The sequence below is a fragment of the Bombus flavifrons genome, chromosome 8, assembly GCF_040668555.2.
Source record: "Bombus flavifrons isolate JBK064 chromosome 8, iyBomFlav1_principal, whole genome shotgun sequence".
In the NCBI taxonomy this organism is placed as follows: Eukaryota; Metazoa; Arthropoda; class Insecta; order Hymenoptera; family Apidae; genus Bombus; species Bombus flavifrons.
The window spans coordinates 13,103,290-13,127,422 of NC_138449.1; the positions used below are offsets into that span (position 1 = coordinate 13,103,290).

The window sequence follows — 24,133 nt, forward strand, 5'->3', positions numbered from 1 at the left end:
TCATTTCGCCTCTTTGTGCTTTTCGTTTCGTCTGTTTGTCCCGTTTCTTTGTTCCCTTCTCGCATCTGTCCCTCTTTCCACGCGTGTGCCTCTCCCCTCCGCCCCTCTGCTTCTCTCTCGTTCACCTCTTTTTCAACAATCTACCCCGAGCCACGATGGAACGGCCAATATATTTGCAGACGCAAAACTTCCAGCTAGATTCGCGCCGGCGTAGCGAGAATACAGTGCGCCGCATGGAAAACGTGATGCAGATCAACGATAAATCAGACGGCGAGCGGCCATGTAAATAAAAATCTTACGAAAAAGAGGAGCCAGTAGAGAGGGAAGAATGAAGCTTTTTGTGCGAAAGGGTGCCACTGACTGTCATTTCGGTCGGCATCCAATTTGAAATTTTTCATCGGCCGATAACCGATACGCGGCTCCATTTGTAATTTTGTCCGCGATCAAGAAGCCCCATACCGCGGTCCCCGAACATTCGACGAATCCAACGATTCGACGTTATTTACCCGATATATTCCCCATCCTCCATATCCCTCTATTCGATCCTCGGAATCTCTGGATTATTTATAACTCTATTTGCTCCATTCGAGCGAACCTGAGATAAATAGTCCAGACGCGATAAATTACGTTTCACAAGTTAGCCGGCGCTTAATTCGTCCCTACGGAGCCTTGCTTCCACTTGAGATTTTTAAGAAAAGCAACGCGAAGTCGAATATAGTCGAGGTTCGCTAAGAGACAGTTCGACTTTGTACTCCGTTGACAAATTGTTATTTCTATTCTCGTCGACGAGAAGCGAGAATGATGAAAAGCCGCCCGTGCAAATTGATCCATAGATATTTGTGATCCGTCTTTCTTCGACAAATTACGTTCGCTCTCCAAAGGCTTCGCTGCAATGGCATTCAAAATTTGCTAGTCGATCGTATAAATATAAGAACTTCTCACGGTGCGGATAATTGAAATATTCGAAGCTCGACGCTATCGGACTAAATATGAGAAGAAAAAAGGAAACATCGCGTGCAAAGTTCGCGCGACAAAAACGCACGTTTCCTCTTTCACCCCTTCGGTTTAGTCGTACGGAACGATGAAGCGACTCGAACGCCTGATGCCGCATATAAACAGAAAGAAACGCGGAGGACTCGCTGTCGAGTTGACAGGTAATTCACAGCGCGGAAGGCAGGTTCTTCTGGCGGTAACTTTGATTTCGTGACCCTTCGACGAGACCGTCGCGAATTTGTGGAGGAACGAGTGGCAGCTCCGTGACAACCGGCTGAAGATCGACCCTTATTTCTCTTTCTCCCTCCTCTGCTTTAAATTAAACCGTGTTGCTTCTACAGCATGAAGACACTGGAAGTTTTCTTAAAATTTCAATATCGTCGAGCATCGCGGGGGTAGGAATTCATATGGACGACGAATAATCGAGAACCGAGAGAATATTTATGCTAGAGTATTGGCAACTGAATGGAAAATGATTCGGAGAATGCAGGTTGAAGTTTCGTATATACGGTGATACGTGAATATTTTGATTATACCCGATAAGAACGTCTATTGTGCATACGAGATTTATAAAAGTGCATTGAATATGAGGAACAATAAGAAAAATTGGTAGCGAAAATTGAAGTTGAGCGAAATAAGGTTCGAGAAAATGGAATCGTGTGGAATAAATTATTCTAGAATTAAATTGTCATTGTTCTTTTTCTATTGTATCGTTTCATTATAATTCCGTGTATTATTTTATTTTATGTTCATCGAGTAAAAAATTGCCTGCGATCCAACGTTGTATAAATTGTTTTTCGATAAAAAAAATAACCCATATACTTTAGAAATATTCTAGGAATACGTTGAAAAAGAGATTGAACAGAGGAAAAAGAGTTCGAATACGATAACAAGTGTTTTGTTCGTACAATCATGTGAAACGCGAACGAAAGCATAGCAGAAATTTTATTTAAGACCGACATCTTCAACAGAAGAGAATTTAGGTGTAACATCCGCGATAGAAGAAACGTTCTCGTCGTTCTAGCGAGGAAGGCTGTATTTATTGGAAAACCAATGAGATCTTGGTCGTTGCACGAGCGAGCTTAGATCAGAGATAGCACGAAAGAAACACCCGTGGGATTTTAGACGAAAAAGTTCCACTCGAAACTCTTCGCTTTCTCCGTTGCTTAGACGAGTTTTCTGGGACAAGTTTTCGCCCGGCGATATCGTTCTCCGCGTATGCCGTCACATACGCGGCGAGTATTTCGAAAATCCGTTCCTCTACTTTAAATGTTAATTTAAATTCCGTACGACGCGACTTTCTGTCGATGACTGAAGGCTTTAGGAGAGTCGAAACATTCGTTCGAGCGTAAATACCGGGCTCGTTTTATTCGTTGCAGAGATAAAACAGTACTCGAATAATTTTGTCACAGCGACGAGAACGAGAAATGTTTGAAATACTTTCCGATCACCGGTTGTAATTCAGCCGCCACCGGGATTCCGTGGTAGCGCGAAATTTTAAACGACAAATGCTCGAATAGAATTCCATTTTGACACCTAATTACCACGATAATAAGCTTTGGAAATTAGGAACGTCTGCTGACCACACGAGCTACGGTGCATGATTAACGTGGCCAGATTTACGCGTAAGCCAATGACTAAACCGTAATCTACAGGGACTCGAGTCGTGTAACCGGAAAATTATAATTCCCTCGCTCCCGTTCCCTTATGGATGGATTTACCCCGTTTACATCGTCGCTAAACAACGATGAATTCTATTCCAAGTACGTCCTTATAGATTCATATTCGTAGTTCGCGTAGAATTTTCCAGACTCTCTATTCCAATAGCGTAAGAACAATCGAATTCCAAAGGAGTAATTCTCTTGGCTTCTCGTTCGAAACGAAATTCCCGTGGTCCTGTACGATCGTCTTGTATACGATGCATAACCGGAACGTGTAAGAGACACACACGAACAGACACGTGCACTCTACATCTTTTTATCCTCGAACAGAAGCACGGCACTCAGCCGGCTGCGAGCGCATAAGGCGGCTACGAAGTAACGAGGAAAATGCATTTCTGTTTCAGGAAGCGCGTACATCATAAGATGGAGTGCCCCGCAACTGATGGTGGTAGCGGTGCAGTATATCCTCACGGGGCCCTATATGCCCCCGTACGTGCCCCAGACGGCGAATTAGGAGATGGACCACGAAAAACGTGGACCATGTTCGTCCAGGACGTTCTGTCGCGCCCTGTGTACGTGTGTCTGACCTTTGCATCTCGATCTATTTGCAGCGGAGAGCCGCGCTTCAAAATACGATGCATCTGCGAAATACGATATTAGCGTATCGAACGTAATCTATCAACGAGACGAAAACGAGAGTGCCCTTTTTATTTTTTCGTTAATGACAATTTAATAGGTAAGATAGTAAAAATAATAACGAAATAATTTTGCGCTAGGATATATTTAGAACAATTATTTGTTCTATGAAAGGAACGAAACGATATGTTGGATTAATATTTGCGATTAGATTGACGGTTGATGCGATACATTAGCGGAAACAGACGAAATTATTTGTCAGCCGGGTTGTATACCTTTAATTGGATTGTTAATCGCAATCGAATATTAATTAGGGTAATTGAATTATGTATCGGCAGCCGCTGGATTACGGGCTTAATTAGCATCAGATATTTATTGTGAGGTGAATTATCTTGGTAAATTATTTGTCGGAAGTAATGACGTATGAACAGGAAACGAGCCGTTTTCCAGCAGCAATATGACATTACACCACGAGCCTGTACTTAATCGGTGCAATTAGAGAGAAATTTATATGGTGCTCGTCGATGTCTCTCGAATTTTTATTTTCACCTCTATACAGTGTTTTATGGTAATGATTTACAACCATACATGATGACATGCAATTTTCATAATTCTATCATTCGAGAACTATGTGAAACCGTAGTAGAGAATCGTAATGAAAATCGATAAGACTCACGTTCTTTCGATGGTCCAACATAAGGCAAAGGATAACAGTCCCGGCTGATGTAAACTCTTCCTTCTTCTACAATTTGCAAGAAATGGGAAGTTAACTGGATCTTTGAAAATTTGAAATAAAGTTGCAAATACCGAGCGGAGCAACATCGTGACGAGATAAGTCAAGGCTAAAATATGAGTAAAAAAAGAAAAAAGAACAAGACAAACGTTGGAGCTCTAGGAAAACCATCTCCAGGTCTTTTCATCGAAATACTCCGGGGTTAACACGTAGCGCGATAAATTCCGAAAACAATCAAACTCGCCGGAGCTCGACCGCCTTTCTCCCCAACGCTCAAAATGATAAATCTGTCCTATGAGAGTACATACTTGGCGCAGGTGAACAAAACAGACCGAACTCTGGATTCTCCTTGCGATGCGCGAACGTTTTCCATGTTGCCTCGTTCGACGTTACACAGAGAACATACGATATCGCGTCAATTAAAACGGTATCGCCGTTCCAATTGGGGAAAAACGCGATGTTGTTCGATAAATCTCGCAGATTACGCGATCAACCGGAAAGGGAAAAAGGAAGAGGAGGTGAAAAACTGGAAAGAGAAAGCCGGCGTGGCCGCGATCAGAAACAAGGTGTCCCTAAAGACAGGGGAGGTACGTGCGTAGGTTGCGTAGGAAAGTCGCTGAATGGAATCTGCGATGTCGGAGACTTTTCAAGCGCGACCAGGAAGTAGCATTCAAGTAGATAACCCTCGAGGGAGAGAAGGGGGAATTTGATTAATGCTTCGGCACGTGAAAAATGGCGCTCGTGTCCTCGCGAGCGAAATCACGAAGGTTGGCAGGAACGTAACGATGGTTTTCGTGATATTTTAAAAACGGTCGCCACCGGAGAATCCAATTATCGAAACGGTTCGTTGGATCGTTGCTCGACGGCGGAAACTTGGTTCTCGTTTCTCAAAAAATTTCACGAACCTCGGCAACTCGCTGATTTTCCTCCCGACTCGCTTCAACTTTCACAAATTTCATCTCATTTTCTCCCTTTTTTTATTTTCGTTCTCTCTCATATTTTTCACCCGTTTTGCAATTTTTCCTTTTTCCCTGATTTCCCGATTAATATCAGCGCAAATATTAATGCGTACCATCGCGTCGGTCGAAATTAATTTCTTCGTTGCGTTTTAATTCGCGGGACGCGTTGAAAATTCCTCGATGAATGGGGCATCCGGCGTTCGAATTTCGTGCTGTTTCATCGACAACACTGGCCCACGGATGGCGTTACTAATTTATCGAAATACATTAAAAATCCATGCCGCAATCGTGAATGATACACGAAGGGGAAATTGAAACGAAACAGGCTCGCTTCTAATTTTAACGCGACAAAAGTGTCGCTGAAGTGGTCGGTGAAACATTTCATGAAGCCAGCCGCGCGTTTTCCCTCGGCGCGCTCGTGCCTGACGCGCTCTCAAAGACCGAAATTACTATGATTTCCAAACGAACGTATTAATTCTCGTGGCTCCCTGTAATTAAGAAACTTTCCATTACCGATCGTGTAATCGGCACGTGACATGTAATTGGGTTTCACGATATCGTCTGTGAGAAGCTGCCAAATTGAAATACGCTAGCCGCTCGAATTAATTACCGAAAGAAGACACAAAGACATCAAACGACACGGAGAATTCAATTCCCGGGCGTGACTGGTGAACGAATCGTCTACCAACGTCGGTGTAGGCCCTGGTTAATCGAAAAACGTTGATTCGTAGGCTGTCAGAGACGGTCGTGAATTCGAAATTGAGCTAACATTTCATAATCCAGTCGGTAACGAAACGCAAATATTAATAACCGGTCAGGTGCTTTGTCAGTAATTTAATTTCACGGAGTCCAATAACGAAACATCGGCTACTCGACGATGAAAATTATAAAACGATTCATATCGCTAGTACGGAAAATTTGTTCACATCTCAAGGCTCCCTGGCCTTCTACGTTATCGCGCAACAAGGTCCACAACGTATTCGTTTCCGTTGTCGTTTGTTGGTTTCCGGAAATCGTACAACGTCGTAAAAATTAAAGCCTAGTTTCGGCCACGGATTCTATTTCACCGGTTTGGAACGACGAAACGTTTTCATTGGAAGGAAAACCAGGTTGAAAAGTAAGGGAACAGAGGCTACGCCATGGAATTAATAGCAATAGCAGTACTAGTAATAGTAGTAGTAGTAGTAGTAACAGTAGTAGGCTGGTTGACGCATAATTCTGCTTCCGGACGAATCGGTAGAAACCATTTGTGTGTCTGGTCTGGATAACTCCGTTCGTCGGTCACGCAAGCGGCTCAGGGAAGCCAGTATGAAAAGTTTCGATCGCGCGAAAAGGGCTTCGATAAAGTATCATTCGGTCGGAAAGTCTTGCAACTGGAAAGTTGGCTCACTTCGAAATTGAAAAGTTCCCTTTTATCGGTGATACCGACGGCACGGTGGTATCTTCCACCGAATACCGAGATCCTGGAATAAAGATTCTTCGAAAACATCGACATAAAAAAGAAGAAAAAACGAAAGATAGAGAGAGAGAGAAGAGGGAAAGAAGAGAACGAAGAAGCAGAGAAACGTGATTTCTTGTTTAATGTACGAGAACGAGAGATAAAGCGCGGTGGAAACTCGTACGCGATGCTCGAGGAAATTTCCTTGGAAAACCGCGAGACGACTGATTCGAGCATCGAGAAACGTTCAACGGCTTGGTCTCTGTTTTCGGATTAGCATTTAAATGAAATGGCGAATTAGTGCGCCGTTTTAGATTTATCTTTCACGAGCGAGCGTCGTCAACGCGGCGCCACGCAAAGCTCCGACGCAGTCGAACGATAGACTCGTTCGAATTCGGACCACGAACCAACCGAACAGCTACATTATACGATCCTCTCTACAGTTCTGCTGTAATTACCACCGCCGCCAACGATTTAATCAAGACATCTCCATTTACCTGTTCGTCGTAAAATATTCGAAAATATCTCCGTTCAAATTTCCAATATTATACAAGATATCCGCCTGAATTTCCTTAAACTGAGACAATCGCGGATTTTCTACAAAGACATCGTCGCGGCTGATCGATTACACGGATCGGGACTACGAATTAGGCCAACAGCTTTTCGACGTTCGTCCGTGTCGAGGAGATTCCTGGCCAAAACGGGTAGACGATCGTCACGCAGGGGAAGAGAACAGGCATTCAGATTCGAACCACGAAACAGCGCGCACGGGCGAAATATCTCACGCCAATATAATTGTACGCGTTTCAGAGGTATCATTTCGTAATCTATGTAGTCCTGGTCGGATGGGGGATTATGTTAAGCGATGCGTGAGCGGCCACAGTCCACGGCAAGCCAGGCGTAACAGAGATACTGCTCGGTGACGTCGTTACACGCCACGGGTGTATTGCCGCGTCCGCGGCCCGTGCACGCGTCGATAGAATACACACCTCCCTATTTAGATGCGTGCACGGATAGGAGCCGTGTATCGTCTGGTGCACGCGCGACATGAATTTTATTCACAGCTCTCCTCTCTCTCTCTCTCTCTCTCTCTCTCTCTCTCTCTCTCTCTCTCTCTCTCTCTCTCTGTCTCTCTCTCTCTGTCTCTCTCTCTCTCTCTCTCTTTCTGCCAGCCGTTATTCTATTTCACGGCCGTTACACGAAATTAATACATCGATTGGCGGATGTTTCGTCGCACTGCATCACCGATATTAAACGGCAATGGAATTACTCTACGAGATGATTCTGGAAATCAAAGAGTAGAGCAATGGAACGATGACACGTATAATGTGACACGCGACACAACGGAGTTGTAAAATTAGCGAGAAGTAAAATTGGTTCGTGTCATGGATGTCATAACGAGTGACAATAACAATCGACAATACACGGAGGGCATAGAAGCCAATCAATGTCAGTCTTTCATTAAGAATGATCTACGTCGTGCAAATACCACTTATAATACAATATACGATCTTACATGGACCAGTAACATAAATCACTTACTGCCACACTTCTCTACTGCCACTTTAATTTCGAACTGTATTACAATCTAAGAAGATCGATTTCTATTGAAAAATTGCTATTACAAAACGCGTTATTATTGCAAGATTACATAAAACGACGTAGAGTTCGTTAAGGCTGGTCGAAGTTAGCTCTAGTTTACGTAAGAACCAAGCCCTCGACGAGGCAAAGAATCCAGGTTATGTAAATTACCTCTTAAGTAGATGATAACCCAAACTTAACCCAGATTCGAGGCACGGTTAAGGCTCTCTATCCTCCGTTCGTATCTTATCCTCGGTATATTATTTTTTGCGAGTGGCGATTAGTTGTCGATTACCAAGAACCAACCGTTAAATTTCCCGTTATTCACCGCGACACGAACATCCGTTTCTCGTCGTGATCACGTCCGAAAACGTTCCCGTCCAACATGCATTCCGCGATGCAAAATAAACGAGAAACGCGTTCGCACGCGATCGTCGAGGCGCGCGTTTATCCTTCTGCATGCATGTCCGAAGGCAGACATCATGCTCGTTCACCGTGACACGCGGTCCGATTAATAAGCAGAAAATTGCAACAGTGCGAACAACAACGAAGCCGAGACTAATGGTCGTCCTCGTGGATCGTGCTTTTCTCTATGTTGAATTACAGAAAAGAGGGAAAGAGAGAGAGAGAGAGAGAGAGAGAGCGATAGACAGACAGAGAGGGAGAGAACAGCTGGACGCTGTATATTTAACGTTCTCTGCTTTATATCACGAGCTAGATTGAAATTTAACGATTTTATTTAACGGGGAAATTTTATATTGGACGACCATTGAAATTTTTTATCCAGTTCGATGAATTTCAAAATTACTTCCGCTCGAGTGATTTTTCAATCCTTTCGCTTTAAATATATTTGTTATTTAACATTTTATACAAATTGAGCTCAATAACTATCATCAACCGCTGAATATGCTTCTTTCTGGCCGAAATTCAGGTCGGGTAAGAAGTTTATTCGGTCGCCGGATTATTGGCATTTTAAACGTGTTACGCGCATGGTCAAACGTCGTATGTCGAACAGTGAAAAAAATTCATGGCTAATGTTCGCCTAATTGCGTTACGATAGAAACTGGATCAATTTTATCGAGGTCAGTCAGTTTGGTTTCCGAGGAATCAATCGTATTTTCTAGTGTTAATATTAGAATATTTCATTTTTCAGGGAATTTACGACGAGTAATATTTTATATCGTCGCTTTCACGACACGGAACGTATTACTAATGCAATAACGCGCGGTACCGCGTAAATTTTATTCCGTTTCAAAGCGCAAATATCGCCGCTAATTCAATTTAAAATATATGTATTCGTCATGTTTTTTCGTTATATTAAATTCGTAATAACGTTTCGCGAACAATCATTTTGAACTTGGCCGTCTGACAGTTCTGTAGCTTCTCGAACCAAACGTTAATTTCACATTAACGACGTAAAAGAGGAGAAACGATTCAGTGGATGGAACGATGGCACGAAGTGGTCGTTGCCGTCGAACTCGTTGAACAAACGTGAAAATTCGAAGCGGACTGAAAACCGACCGAGATCCGCGCAATAATCAAAGGTTTACGTTTCCCTGGCAATTTATTGCCTTCCTTCGCGACCCACGCGAGAAAAAAGTTGAAAGTATTTAACTTTACTACGAGATATCACGCGGAAATTTCTTTTCATCGCGGTATTCTCAAAGACCGGAGAAACTTTTACGAACGATGACCATGTTTAGTAAAGTCTCTGTTACCTTACAAAAATATCCTTTCGTCTATCTGCGATCAAAAAATACCAAAGTAAAAAGCAATTGCGAGAGAGAAACGAAGGCAACTTTGGTGGAACGTAAACCGATCCGTAGCTTTTTATTGCGGCAGAAATCTGCTGGGTTAGATCGTTTTGTTCCTCTGTAGGGAAACAAGAGCGCAGAATTTCGTGGAAATTACCGGGCTTTCAAAAGCGAGTGGCGAAACAAAAGGATCGATTTAAATTACTTGGCCAGCGTAAGCGTATTTGCATGATAGTGATTTTCGTGGTTGTGTACGAATCAGCATAATAATACTTCTGAGAAATGTAACAGACCGGAATCGGACAAGCCGCTGTATATATAATATGAAATCAGAGGTTAGAGAGATGGAAGGATAGGCACGATACAGTTAAAATCGGATCCTATTATACATAATCTGTGTTACGGTCCGCGAACTCTTCTCGTCCGGTTTATCACGTGCCGCTCGTGGCAAAATTTACTGCCGCGAAAGTATTGTCTGCGAAACGTGTCCAATCTGTTGCTTCTTCCTTTGATTTCTTTCGTGACTCAGCCCCGATGAAATCGATTAGCCGAATTTTATTTCACACCTGTGATCATTGGATTGGATTTCTATACCGATTTCTATATCGACACGAGAAAGGAAATTCATTCACGAACCACGTCTAAAATTTCGTTTCGCTTATTTAACGTCAGAAGGAAGTAGGTTCGCTGTTATGAAATCCCGTTGAATTCGCAATTTGCATTATGCGAAATTTATTTTTAATAAAAATCAGAGACAGCTGGGAAATTTTTTAGTGGGACCGCGTTCGCGGGATTAATATGAAAAAAACTTGGCCGGGAAATATCTTTAAAATCCATCCGGAGTTTTAATCACCCACCGCTGCCGGCAGAACCAATAAAACTAACCCCATACATATCGAAACAAAACGAGGCCACTGTTCGTATTTCGTTATTTCATATTTACCGGAAAAACAGGATATCGGAGATTAAAGAGAGAATACAGAGGCAGCTACTATGGAGGAATATCTTGTCTAGTTTCGATCGCGTAAAAAAAAATAAAATGAGAAAAAACATTGAAAAATGCTCTTCGTGCAACTGGTATCGAATTTATATCGCTTTAAACGAATCGTCCAAGAATTTCTTACAAAATTCACCATCACCGTGTCGTTGTCACAAAACAGGAAGGAAGAACGGAAGAGCCACGAATATTTAAATTACAAACAGGCTGCGAAATTCAACCCCGCTGATCCTTATCGTTGTATACGCAGGGTACAACTGCATCGGGCGTCATAAATGTGTACTCGTTCCACCGAGAATCACGACGATCCCGTCAGAAACGCGAACACACGCGGTACTAGAAGAACGAAAGTTGGGTAGAAACGACAAAATGGTTTGGCGTTCTAAGTTGAAACGAGAGAAATAAAGAGAGAGAGAGAGAGAGAGAGAGAGTAAGTAGCGTTGGTGAGGGTGAAAATAGAAGAGAGAAAGAGAGATCGTCGTACGGTGTGGGTGGAGAGATCCTGTTATACACAGTCTGTATCATCACTTTGCGATGTACTTGCGAGCTTTTCCCGCCTCGTTTAACACGGCCCATTCATAATAGGGTGACGGCCGTAAAAGTATTGCCGGTTATCGCAGCGGCCGCACCACGTACCTCGCCAAACATTGTCCGACCTCCGATTTACCACCTCTACTGAACCACGGAGGGACACCTATTGTCCTGAGTTACGATGCACCGAGGTTGCCGACCCACGGGCCGACACTTTTACGGGCAACCCCTGCGCCTCATAATTGCCAGATTGCTACGACAAAACTAGCTATCCTTTGCCTGTACACCTCTACAACTATCGGCGAATAACACGATAAATCTCGCTACCAGCACGCCGACACAATGCAGTCTGTCGTTTATATTAAATATCGTAACCGGGTAAGAATTACATCGGCAGATAGTCATTAATTACAACACGCACAGGTCGATTTCCATGAGTTTTTTTTACTTGCGTATTTTTTTCTAATTTAAATCGATTTTTCTGTCACGATGTAATACGAAATAAACGGAACGATTACTCTCGCGGTTACGCTTCGGTCCCTCGCGGTTCGAAGCGAAGCTGCACCGAATCGTCTTTACTTCTAACACGTAAAATAAATACTTTTGTATCAAGAGATTCAATCTCGTAGAAATATATCAACGTAAACGTGGTTAGTTACGAAGATTTATATCCAACCTGAGGATATTTATGCATTTGCAGAAAATTTAAACATGCAGAATACACATTAGTACGCGAAAATATACGAAACGTCCGATGCGAAGTATACGTTATAACATTTAGGAAATTAATCGAGTCTCCGTAAAAATTCCACCTCTCTATCCGATAAAAATATAAATTTCCATTAACATCCGCAATGTGTCTGCAACTATGGCAAAATTACAAACAGCCACTGAATTCAGTCTATCGAGTTACGAGCCTCTCGCGATAAAAATGTTCACCGGCACGGTAAAGGCATAGGAAGCTTCCTACCTCTTTGTTTATCGTCGAGGCAAAAATCCAGAGATTGAAACGAGATGCACGTTGCAGACGTTTATCAAAGTCTTGTTGTATCACGATAATAGAAATGCTGCGAGATGTATGACGTTTAAGTTCCTCGGGGAACGGGTCGAAGAGATGGCTCTCGTCTCGCCTAATCGGAAAGTTTGATTTAAAGACGAAAGGTGGCCGCTTTGTCTTCCTGTCGATTTAAGGATAGCACGCAGCGTACTCGGAAGATCGGGGAGTTACGAGCTGAACTTCATCTACACGGGCCAAGTTTTCCGCGAACTTGGCGAATTTATTTCACGGCCGTATCAGACACGCTGATCCCTCGGAGCTTTCGAGGAGCTTTCAGATTCACATCGACCGACTTCCGCGGGAATGTTTCGAGTTTCCGGTGTTTCTCTACACCGGGACCGAACTTCTGTTCAACGAGCAGGCCGAGACACAGAGCAATCGCTCGATCGTTAAAGCGTCGAAATCCCTTAACGTCGTTCACGTTTCGCAGTAAAGCTAAGAGAATTCCGGAACTATCCGTTTTATCAATTCCTGGATAAAAGCTGCCTCTCGCTGGCCCAACGATTGTCTCGAAATCTGCTTTTCTTCGTTACCGTTTTTCCTTTTTTTTTTTTTTTACGAAATCTATGAAACAATAGGAAAGACTTTCTGCAACCTTGAAGAAGGAAGAGGTTACGCACGGCACTGTGTAAAAAACTTGGACCAAAAAGTGTGTTGTTTTTACAATCGAATATAAAAACAATGTTATCGCGATTTGATAATTCGGCCCAAAAATATCGCTCGCTATTTCGTATACTATTCTCGTTGTATCTGACAGCAAGACGTACGAAAGTTGAAGATTTCACAGGCACACGAGAGGAGAAAATTGCACGATATCGAGGAGTGATAATAAATTCCGTTTGTTGTTGATTTTTAAGATCATTAGGGAAAATTCCTCGTACCTACTCGTTTTCTCTCGAACCACTTTCAAAACGACATAGGTTTCCGAAGGAATCTCGTTCTTTCGCGAGACGATCGCGACGCGGCTCTCCTCGCAAAGGTTGGCGCACAAATTGCAAATACAATTGCACCGATCCATCGATAGGCAAATTGTGAAACAAGTTGAAAGTATTATTGCTTATACTTTAATGTATCGTTATATTATATCGAATGTTTTACGTAAGGACCGCGACTCGAGGTAAGTAACACTTTCGGTGCTCAACGGCAGACGAACGAAGGTTTATAAATTATATTATTAGACGACCGAAAGTCCCCGAGGCAAAAGTACCTCGTGGACGAACAAAACGATCGAATCGAAAGAAAATATTCGAGAGGATGCTTGAAATGGCCACCGTTTTGATCGTCCACGGGACGTAAGATGTAAGGTGAATTGTAAATAGCTCAGTGTATAAATTTCAGTTCCAGATTCATTGTATAAACATTATAAATAAAAGAAAGGGGAGAGCGTGAATTCGCGTGAACCGTTCGTATCGATTCCCGGTCTTGTCGAGAAACCTTCTCGATACGAGTTCGACGCGCGAAATCTCTGTAAATAATCGATCACATAAGAAGTGCCAAATACGTGAGTCATACATACATACATATATACATACAAGTATACGTATTATACATACATACATACATGCATACATACATGCGCATAACACGTAAATACATGCACTTACGATGCATACGAATCGAGAATCGCGCTCGTTTCCTGCAATAACAAACGAGCCGGGTGGATAACCCAGTCGATACCGAAAGTTCGGGAAGAGAGGGAGGAACGTGATAGAATAGCGGATATCCGGCTACGTTAGCCGGCTATTTGAATAATGAATGGCCTGTTGGTTCCCATGACCCTGTAGTCGAACACAGAAGGATTCGCGAATACGTCTCTCGCGATACTTACAGCCGTCTCCATATGATTGTTTCTATTTCGTACGATTATATTTGAAAAGTTGCCTGCTAACGCTAGAATTACCGGAGCGATCAAAATAGATCGACCCATGATTATTCATATTAATCGTTATATTTTAAATACGTACGTTTCAGGAGATTTGTATATATAGCTTTTTGGCAAATTATACGGATGAAGTCTTGCTCTTTGCCGTGTAACGCGTATCTCTTCCTTTTCGTTCTTCACTTTCATCCTTTGTTACGAGTGTCATATTTTAATCGTCGGTGGTTCTAGTGTTAAAATAACTTGGTTAAGCACGTAAATTGTTTTTCTTGGAGTATAATTAGAGCGGAAGCGAAAGAAACGATAAATGTCGCGTCTACGTTGATCGGAATTGTTCGTGAACAGTTCGCGAATTGTTAATGTCGTGGACAGATCTTTAAGCGCCTTGTCTCTTGGATAAACAGTATTCGCTATTCGCTTGCGAGCTCGCTCATACGTTCCCTCGCGAAAATCGCTGCATTGTCGACAAACGTGATTTACAATCTGTTCGTGAACTGTTAGCGAACGTCACTGTGGACGCAGCATAAGGTAAGAACACTACGTTCCTTCCTACTTCCTTTGGAAGTTCGAGAAGGTCGTAGTCGACAGAAAAATCCAATAAACTAGTTTACTGCCAAACGTAATAATTATCGACGGACGAGCTAGACGTATCAGTGTGTTTCTTTATTTATTTGCCAATTGCGGCTGTAGCGACTAAAAGGGCAAACGATTGTTAAAACTCAACGAGGAACGTACAGGTGTGGGGAAGAAAGCGAAAAAAAGAAAACTAACTATAAGGAGATTAACAATAACTAATTATGTCGTCGTAAGTCTCGTATCTCATAGGCAAATACTGCCGAATACCACAAAACCAATCTCGTTTACGCAAAAGCGATTCTTGTTGTTGATTATTACTGTTGAACCGAAACCAAAGAGACGATGCAAAGAGATTAGTAGAACTTTAAAACCGATGATAAGGTTGATTTTGTGGTTGGCAACGTTTACTGTGTTCCTGTAAATAAATATACATAAACGAAGGTGTAACCTGCTTAGATTAACTAACGGCGTAAATAATTATAAAGAATCGTCGCGTCGAGAGGATGGAAACGAAACGCGAGATCGGCAAAATTGCCACGACGTTTGTCTTCTTCTCTCCTCCCACTGTCTCTATATTTCTCCATCTTTCACCTTCCTTCTTGTTCGTGCGAACGCGAAAACAAATTCTAACGATTGCTTTCTCCAATTTCGTACGATTCTCCCTTTTTTATGAAACACACCGGGTGTCGACGCGAGAAAGTATTTTATTAATCGATTCGTCGCAAAGGCGTTGAAGGAAAATATATTTAACGTCTGTCGGTGTCAAATAAATTGGAAACGAATTCCGCGTACGAAGAGCTCGCGATAGCGGATCGCGGCAATTATTAGAAAATTTTCAAGATTCGAGATATTCGTTCCGGGAAACAAAAGTTATTCCTGAATATTCTCTCTAGCGAAATTTCTTAAAAATGTTTTTTTACGCTTTATATAAGGAAAGAAAGAGATTTCGGAACGAATTAGACGAGTCTATCCGTACAAGATCGTTGCACGATTGAGAGAAAGTTCGTAGAGAAGCGTAAGAAAGAGAGAAACTAAAGAAGAGCCAGCGACCGTAGATCTGCCAAAGAGAATCTCTAGAGAGGAGGATACACCTGAACGCCAACGATGAAAAGAAAACGAGCAAAAATAAAGAAAAGCACCGAAAATCGCTTTTAATGTGCACATAAACTCGCTGCGTAGTGTTACTCTAAATGTTGCTACATTTAATATGTAAGTATAGATTGTGTTTTGACCTGTGCAAAGAAAGAGAAAGAATCGGCGGATTTTTTTATTTCGTCACTTCAAGCGGGACGTTATGTCAATTAAAAGTGTATAAAAAAAAAAAAAGAATAAGAGAAAAAAGCCCAGCGAGATATTGTTACCGATGGCTGGTCCTTCCTTTCGGTTTTCCATGGGAATATGTTTTCTGTCCGTATTATTGTACATTTTTCATAATTCCCTTATTGTGATAAATTTATCTAGGACTGTACGAATAAAAGGATACAGAAACCAAAATAACACGTTGTTCTTTATTCCTGAACTATACCTTGCTACAGAACGAGGCAGAATCGAGAACGTTTCCGATCGAATTAACAGAATTTCGAAATGTTAAATCAGAATTTGTATGACCACTTCGTTATCGTAATTTATGTATAGGAAAGTTGCGGTAGTATAAATACAAAGTTGTAAAATGATAGTGTATTCGAATTGAATCTAATTAACAAGCAGTTGTAATCAGGCCCAATGGCAACGCTGATCCGCCTACAAAACTGTGCAAAGTGCGTCCATGCTTGGGTTATATTTCATTTATATGAAATACATAAGCATAATATTCACGTGTAAACCTACGATACTTCGGATTAAGAGATGAAACGAAGTGAATTTACTAAACTTCCGTTTCCAAAGCCTCGGTAATATATTATTTCTGTTACAGGGCTACAAAAGAGCTCGAAACTTTTACGACAACGAAAATATTTCCAACTCGTATTGTATTAAATTAACCCGTATTTCGCGCATTGTCGAGCGAACGTGTTACATCCTTCGTATAGAGAAAATAAAAATTCCAGCAAACATCTGATTTGTTATTACGTAACGTAATTCTACGTAACTGCGACTCGCGTGTAATCGTGTAAATTCGAAAGAGAAATCGGATTAGTGCGTTTAAAAGCCACTGAAAATTATTGGTCTCGTGTACATTATGATAGGTATATTCGGGGAAATAACGTACAAGCTATACCTCATTGAATTGCAGAAATTTACTGTCGCGCCATTCACATTCGGTGCAATTACTGTCGATACACTATGCAAATTCGTCGACAATTTAGTGCTGACTAAAAATATAAAGTATCGAACACGCGTACGCTTTACGACACGCCGCACTGTTTCCCGAAATTGAGTTCCGAATAACATGGTCGCGAAACAGAGAATTTCATCGCTGCACAACGATGTCTTTCGCCATTGCGCTCGCACAGCACCTTTCAAAGTGAAAAAACAATTCCAAAGGTAGAATTTTTCAACGAATTTTCCTCTCAAAATTAAGACACGTGTGTATCAACCGTAAATTCGATTACAAATGTTTATAGAACGAGGGATAAAACGACGAATCGGGAAGAGAAAGAAATGAAATTGGATACGAAGTATTTTCGAGAGACGTAAAAGCATCGGTGACAGCCACGCGGATCAATCGACTTCGTCAAAGTATCATCGTCCTGGCCCTTAAGCTCCTTCCGCGCGAGGAAGCATATCAGATCATCTGATCGATGTAAAACATCGCGACTTCCTTCTTTCAGCTCTGTCCTAGCGGATTCGAGGATTTCTGCTTATATAGGCGGAAGGAACCTGGGTTCGTTAAAAGCTCTCATATAGCGTTATTTCCTATAAAGTTGATCGATCAGGTCGGATATTGCCTGGCCGAGAACCACTGCGTAAACCGATGGGCAAAAGGCAGTAGTTTGTTTAAAACGAGGACGAGACGATATACCGAGGCGTCGCATCTGGCCGTTGGCTTTCAAAATCGAGCTACGTCGAACGAAGAGAAGAAAGCTGCTCCTCCTAACGTGGTTAACGGCCACTTTATTCGACGATCCAGTACGTCTAGGGATAAGAGCGACTTTATTTTACAACACGTTATAAAAGGACCGAAGCAGCTTATTTCAGAACGTCGCTTGCAAGAAGGTTAATAGAAAAGGTGATTTTATTTCAAACGTTTCCTCTTGTGTTTCCTCTCCCCGTACCAACTCCAGGATAAATTTGTCCTTTATAAAATAACACCCTACTCAAAAATAAAGACTTATTTTCAGCAGATCTTCCATTCTTATAAATCGTAGACGATAAACCGTACTTTCCTGAGATTATCGCCGATATAAAATATCGACGGACGTTGTTGCTAAACTATATCCGATCTGATGATCTTCGCCTTATAATTATTACTATACGTGAACATGTATCGTCAACAAATTTACGAACTCTCGTAGAGAGTAGGTGATTTGATATTTATTCCGGCATCGATATCGAGTACCGATACGTTGTCCACGGGTCTATCCCTTCGTAGACCTTCTACACCATACTCGCTCTATATTTCCTCCAATTTCGTATTTTCGATGCGGGCACACCTTTGACTCCGCAGGTACTCGAACAAGACAAGAGATGGAAGACTTAAAGGAACCGCCGCGCCGGTTTCAAAGTGGCACGCGATATCCCCGAAGGACCCTTCTATCGAGGATTTGAATAATTCCCTCTCTACCTCTGTCTTTTCTCGTCCCGGCCGCTAGCCGCGCTCCAGTTTCTTGCGCGTATTCTCTCAAAGATTTCCCTGCACGAGCATTGCCAATTGATTTCATTTAAATCCAATTATTACGGACGACCCAAAAATGTTATAATGGCGTCAGAAAGACTACGCTTTTGACTTTAAAACCTGTAGACAGGTTTCTACGTGCAGCCAGCTTAGGTTTACCAAGAAAGGAAAAAGATAAGGAAGAATATGAAGAATGAAAGGGAATGAAGAAAAAAAAATAGGACGCCTTTAGAGAGACACTAAGATAAATTTATCGTGCCTCTGATCTGATCGTCTTTCGTATAATTCTATAATAAATAATAGTAACATTCGTCGTTGTATTCGTACGATACTCGTGCAAAAAATGCTACCGTAATACAGATTAAAGTAATTCTACATCTCGCGTATCTGATCTATGACTGAGTTTTAGAGACCACAATCTCCGCTGGGTAAAGGTACGGTCAGCGTAACGGCGCTTATATAAGCCGGGATGAAATATTGGGTTTCACCAGAGTTGAATGGTTTGAAATTAAATGAAACATAAGGCCGCGATTCTACACGCGATACGACATTTCTCAATTGTTTCAGGTACACCTTGAACAAAAAAGAAAAAAGAAGAAAGAGAGTATCATCGCGAACTAGACCGACCTACTGTCTGTCCATTGATCGACACGATTTCCCCTCCGATTACGCGAGAATTTTCATTAAATTCTTGCGCTCCGTAACAGCCATACTTCAACGAGTGCTTCGCGAAGTGGAGCGTAAATGAAATCCAGCAGAGTCACCACTGAATGTAGTTGAAGAGGGGAAAAGGAAGCAGAGACGGCAGGAGGGAAGGAGGATCTCCTTAATTAAGATTGTCACCTTCGTCCACACGGAAGCTTGTATTGAACTGGCCGTGTTACCTTCTCTACTGCCAGGAAAAAGCGACTGAATAATGACTATGCATAAGGACGCGCAAAGGATTTCATATAAATGATAATGTTCCCGGTAGCTCCTTCCGTCTCCGGCTACTAGTAGGATGGGCTCAAAGGAATTACAAATTTCGACCGAGGGCCAAAATTGGTCGCATGAAAAATACATTTAAAAATATACCGGGGCCAAGACCTCGCCCCTCTCCGTCTCAATATCTCTGATATTGTCGGTAAGCTCGACTTCCCTTTGACCTTCTTTCCTCCAGTTCACAGGATGGAAATAGAACGAACACTCTGCAACACTCTGCGTTGCACCGTGTTAAAGATCAAGTTTGTACCAAGCATCTTCTCGTATTAAATATCGATAATCTCTATTTCGATCAGTCCATGATGTAAATGGACGTCTCAGTTCGAGACATCCGACAACGTAAGAGAAAAATCTCAGCGTACAATAAGACGATGGTAGGATAGAATGTTTCGAATTTTCCAAATTCTCGTGTTAAACCTAATTACTAGGAGAATATGCAAAGGACTCGCCAGGAATCTCGTGCTTATTCCCATCTTCCCTGCATCCGGCACATCGATTCTCCAACACCCTGTCCATTTCTCAGTCCCTTCACGTGTTTAACCAAAGTTGGTAATTTAGCTAAATTTTGGTGGACGTGGCATGGCTGCGCGACGACATCGACTGCATCCAGCCACTTGACGATAGAGTAACTTAATTCGGTGCATATTCACAGGAAACGAACGGACGATTCCCGTGAGGCGATCATACTATGGAGCAGATTCAACGAAAATGAATAGCAGTCTCATCGAGATTCCTCGGTTACAGATTGAAAATGTACGTAAGCCATACGTTGCTCGCATGGTATCGAGTACATCCGTAGAAACCGAATCAGCCCCTTGTCTGTTCGTCTGTACTTCGTGGCACGAAACAATTACAACGTTCCCCTGTAATTGAAACGAACGGTATTTCCTTCGTTTCGTGCGCTAACTTTTCGTACCGATCCACCGGAGCATTTCTAACGAGGCTTTTAAACTTCCGAAGAATTCCAACCGATAGAAACACATCGCGTTCTTCTTTCTTTTTCCGAAAGAAACCTGCTTTCTCGCTATTCCCATCCTATACCTCGAGCTTTCAATTTCTACGTTCTCTTTTTTTCTGTTATTCTTTTCTGTCCTTTTTCTTCTTTTCGTTTTTCCATCGACTCTCGAACGACGACGGGTTCGAACGGATTTTTCCCCGCAACCAACACGATCGCGTCTCGAATCGAGGACGCCGAAAGAATCGACATAAATTACGCATTAACGGGCGCCAGGCTTTTTCCGCGACGAAACGATACACTCGACTTTAACGACCGTCGGTTTCCTTCGTCGCTCGGGGGAAATGCGGCACGGCCCCCGCGGAATGCGACAACAAATCACATTCAGGAGTACACTCGTTCCTCGCGCACAGGAGCGTACGAAGGGTCTGCGTTTGATGTGTCAGAACCACGTAAATGTGTGCAGGTTTTTCAGTATACGCGCAACACGACCGCGAGAAACTGAGGGAACCGAGTTGTACACGCGGATAGGGGCTGTGCCGCGCGCGCGAACTAGATGCCGGGGAAAAATATTTTTTCTTCGCGCACCACGGTCTGTCGATAACAGCCATATTCGAGAGAGGAGGGTTTCAAGAAGCGAGCCATACCTCGCGACACCGTCGGGATCTCTGAAGCCGTGCTAAATCGAGCCGTGACAGCTTGAGTGCACGGTTTTCACTCTGTTCCGTGTATTTACATACTTCTCCGGGAACGTCGAGCATAATGACGACAAACCGTGACGAGTATAATGGAAAAGCTTAAGAGAAGCGTCGCTTTTTTCTTCGTCAATTACTTTGCCATGCTTCATCGACACGAGCGAAGAGCCGTAAAAACGAAAACCTTCGATTCACGTTGCAAGTCGCGTTTATTTCTTATTGGCGAACCTTGCGTCAGAAACGTGCGAACGTTCCGCTACGAGACTGGTATAGTATGATACAACATGGCAAAATTTCTTGCACTTCCTCTTACAGGAACAGAGATAAACCGCATTTAAAGTTCTGCCTAAGCCAAAGCGACTGCAAACTTAGTTGTAACTGCGCCTGCTTAGTTTTAGCGGAACACGTGTGTGCAGGATCACGCGGAATACATCTTTGGCGTATCGTTTCGATCAACTTGCTTTAATCTGCTTTGTACTGGAAACCGAGCGTGCGCAGTTTCTACAAGTTATCCGTATTCGGGATCGAAGCTCGTTTGAAATTCATGATGGAAAAGGACGATATATCGCTCCGTCGTGGAAATATTTATCGCCCATACGTCAATACGTATAAATGGAAAAGTAATTTCGCCAATTTACGAAAGATTAATCTTTCAGTCCTATGGGTACTCGATGTAGATAGGTCACGTCGCTGAGACCGACTCCCTATGAGAATGCGGCTTGCAAATTTAATCGTAAAGCCGAACCTCGCCATCGATTTTTCATTATCGACTTTGCCTGATATTTAGGGATGACCACAGGCAGAATACATGGGCAAAAAGTTTCGACACTCGTGAGACTCGAGATCGGAATTCGATCGAGTCAGGAAAAATAGTAAAAATAAAGTAAGATTCGTTGCGAGCTTTTATGCCGAGATTTTTTTCGCGTGTCACCGGCACGATCTAGTGTCGCGTCTAATGGAAACATCGCGCACGGGAAAAAACGACGGCCGAACTCGGTTCTCCCTCGGTATCGTTCGCGTAATCACCTTCGCGGCAGTAGATATGCTCTCGACGGATGCGACGATAAATCAACACCGAGGAAAACATGGATGCAAAGAGGTCATCTGTATCTGATGCACCTATCGCCATACGCCGAATGTATCTCCCGCTTGGGACCGGAAGGCCTTTGAATTTTTAAATTTTCTACTCTCTTTTTTTTCCAGTTCCCTAGTCGTTCGTTTTTATATGCATAAGTGTGCGTGTCCACGCTTCGTATTCCGACGGTGGTGGTTTGCTGGAAATTCGCACGTTTACGCGTTAATTCGACGATCAAAGCGAAAAGTTAGTCGCAACATTCGTAAACAGAATGTTTCTTCGATCGACCGGTACGCCACCCCTACAACAATATCGCGATTCATCGAACGGATTAATTATTTCGTTACACGGGATAAACACGAGCAAACCAATTTCGTTGATACCGGATTTATCGGTTTGTTAGTTGAATTTACCGGTAGATTATTAGTTTAATTCGAGTGCCGCTGAATTATCCACACCACCAGCCCGAAATCAAATCGAAAGTTCGGTTAAAAACATTCCCCAACTGGCCAGTCGCGCAAATATGCCAACGAGTTTAGCCGAAGACCGGGCAAACGGTGAATATTTCCGGTTAAAGTATCGGTACACATGATCAGTGTTCGAGTAGAATTAACAGAGAAACAGTTCCACGACTCGACTATTCGAAAATTCGAGTCTACGAAAATATTGCACGCGTCGATCGTAAGTTTTCGGTGTTTTTCCACCGTTCGCTTGCCCTGTAAACAACGAAACCAGCGTACAATTACAATGCGGTAAAACAACGAAGAAACGCCCTCTCGCCTCGAAAAAAAAAAAAGAACGGTTTCAAATTACAAACACTAGGATAATTTGAACGGAAAAATAATAAAACAAGAAGCACGCTTGCGAATTACCATGTTCCATTAATTATCTGATAGCTTTTACGTGAAATTTCATACGGTCTAGAATACTAGAAGTACTACTACTACTACTATACTACTATACTAACTAGAAGCAGTGGAATTCGTGCAAGAAGGAAATAGACCGAACGAAAGTGTAATTTATAAAACTGTCGAATCGAACCGATAGAGACGAAACACAAAATTTCTCTGCGACTATCGAAGATCCTGAGTACGATGAATGACAATGAACGGACAGGTAGACAGGTGAAATCAACAGATTGATATTCTCCTCGGCGTCGATACCAATCGCGAGTTTGCATACGTAACCGGTACTTTCGCAGAGGCTATTATTCTCGCTGCATTTCCGTCGGAAGATGCATTCGATGTATCAGATAAGGGAGAAAGGGGAAGAGATCGAGGACACGGGAGGAGACGAGTCGCGCGAGAAGCAGGAAGTTCCATTTTTGTTTCGTCCCGGTCGACGCATCGACCGCCTTCCAGCAGCATACAATGTCGATAGCAGAGTTTCCATAGCCGGAATTATTTCCGGTTAATATTCTACCAGGCCGGCAGCAGCTAGATATAATTAAAAACCCCGCCATCCTGCGGGGAGCGCCTTCCACCGCGAAATTGCATGTAAAATTGGACCGAACACGCACACGTGCTCCCCGCGCCAGTGTCCGTGTCCGCGCGTGTATCGCGATACCGCAAAACCTCAGCGCGAGCTGGCCGTAGGTAATTTTCCAGAGGGGCGACTGTTCTCTACGTCCCTTTCTCTCTCTCTCTCTCTCTCTCTCCCTCCGAATCCCACACCCCTTTATCCCTCGCCTCTGTTCCCTATCGTTGGTGAAATCAAAGCTCGGAAAAGAAAATCCCGAAATCCCGTGACCCGTGCGTGTCAACTGCATGGCTCTAGTTTTACCGCCGCTAAACACACTGGCCGGACCGCATTTTGTGTCGGCGTACGAATGCGTTTGACTCGCGACACCAACACCCCTGT

General features: G+C 42.8%; 1 protein-coding gene across 5 annotated transcripts in view; it reads left to right on the forward strand.

Moving 5' to 3' along the window:
- The window catches only part of LOC138182388 (lachesin), a 253,553-nt gene extending 238,318 nt beyond the window's left edge, over positions 1 to 15,235 (forward strand). For all 5 annotated transcript variants that reach the window (XM_069118181.1, XM_069118185.1, XM_069118182.1 and 2 more), the window contains one exon: positions 3,059 to 15,235. In XM_069118181.1, the coding sequence (XP_068974282.1) occupies positions 3,059 to 3,168 (110 nt within the window). In that variant the 3' untranslated portion in view covers positions 3,169 to 15,235. The remainder of the gene's footprint in view (positions 1 to 3,058) is intronic.
- The last annotated feature ends 8,898 nt before the right edge of the window (positions 15,236 to 24,133 follow it).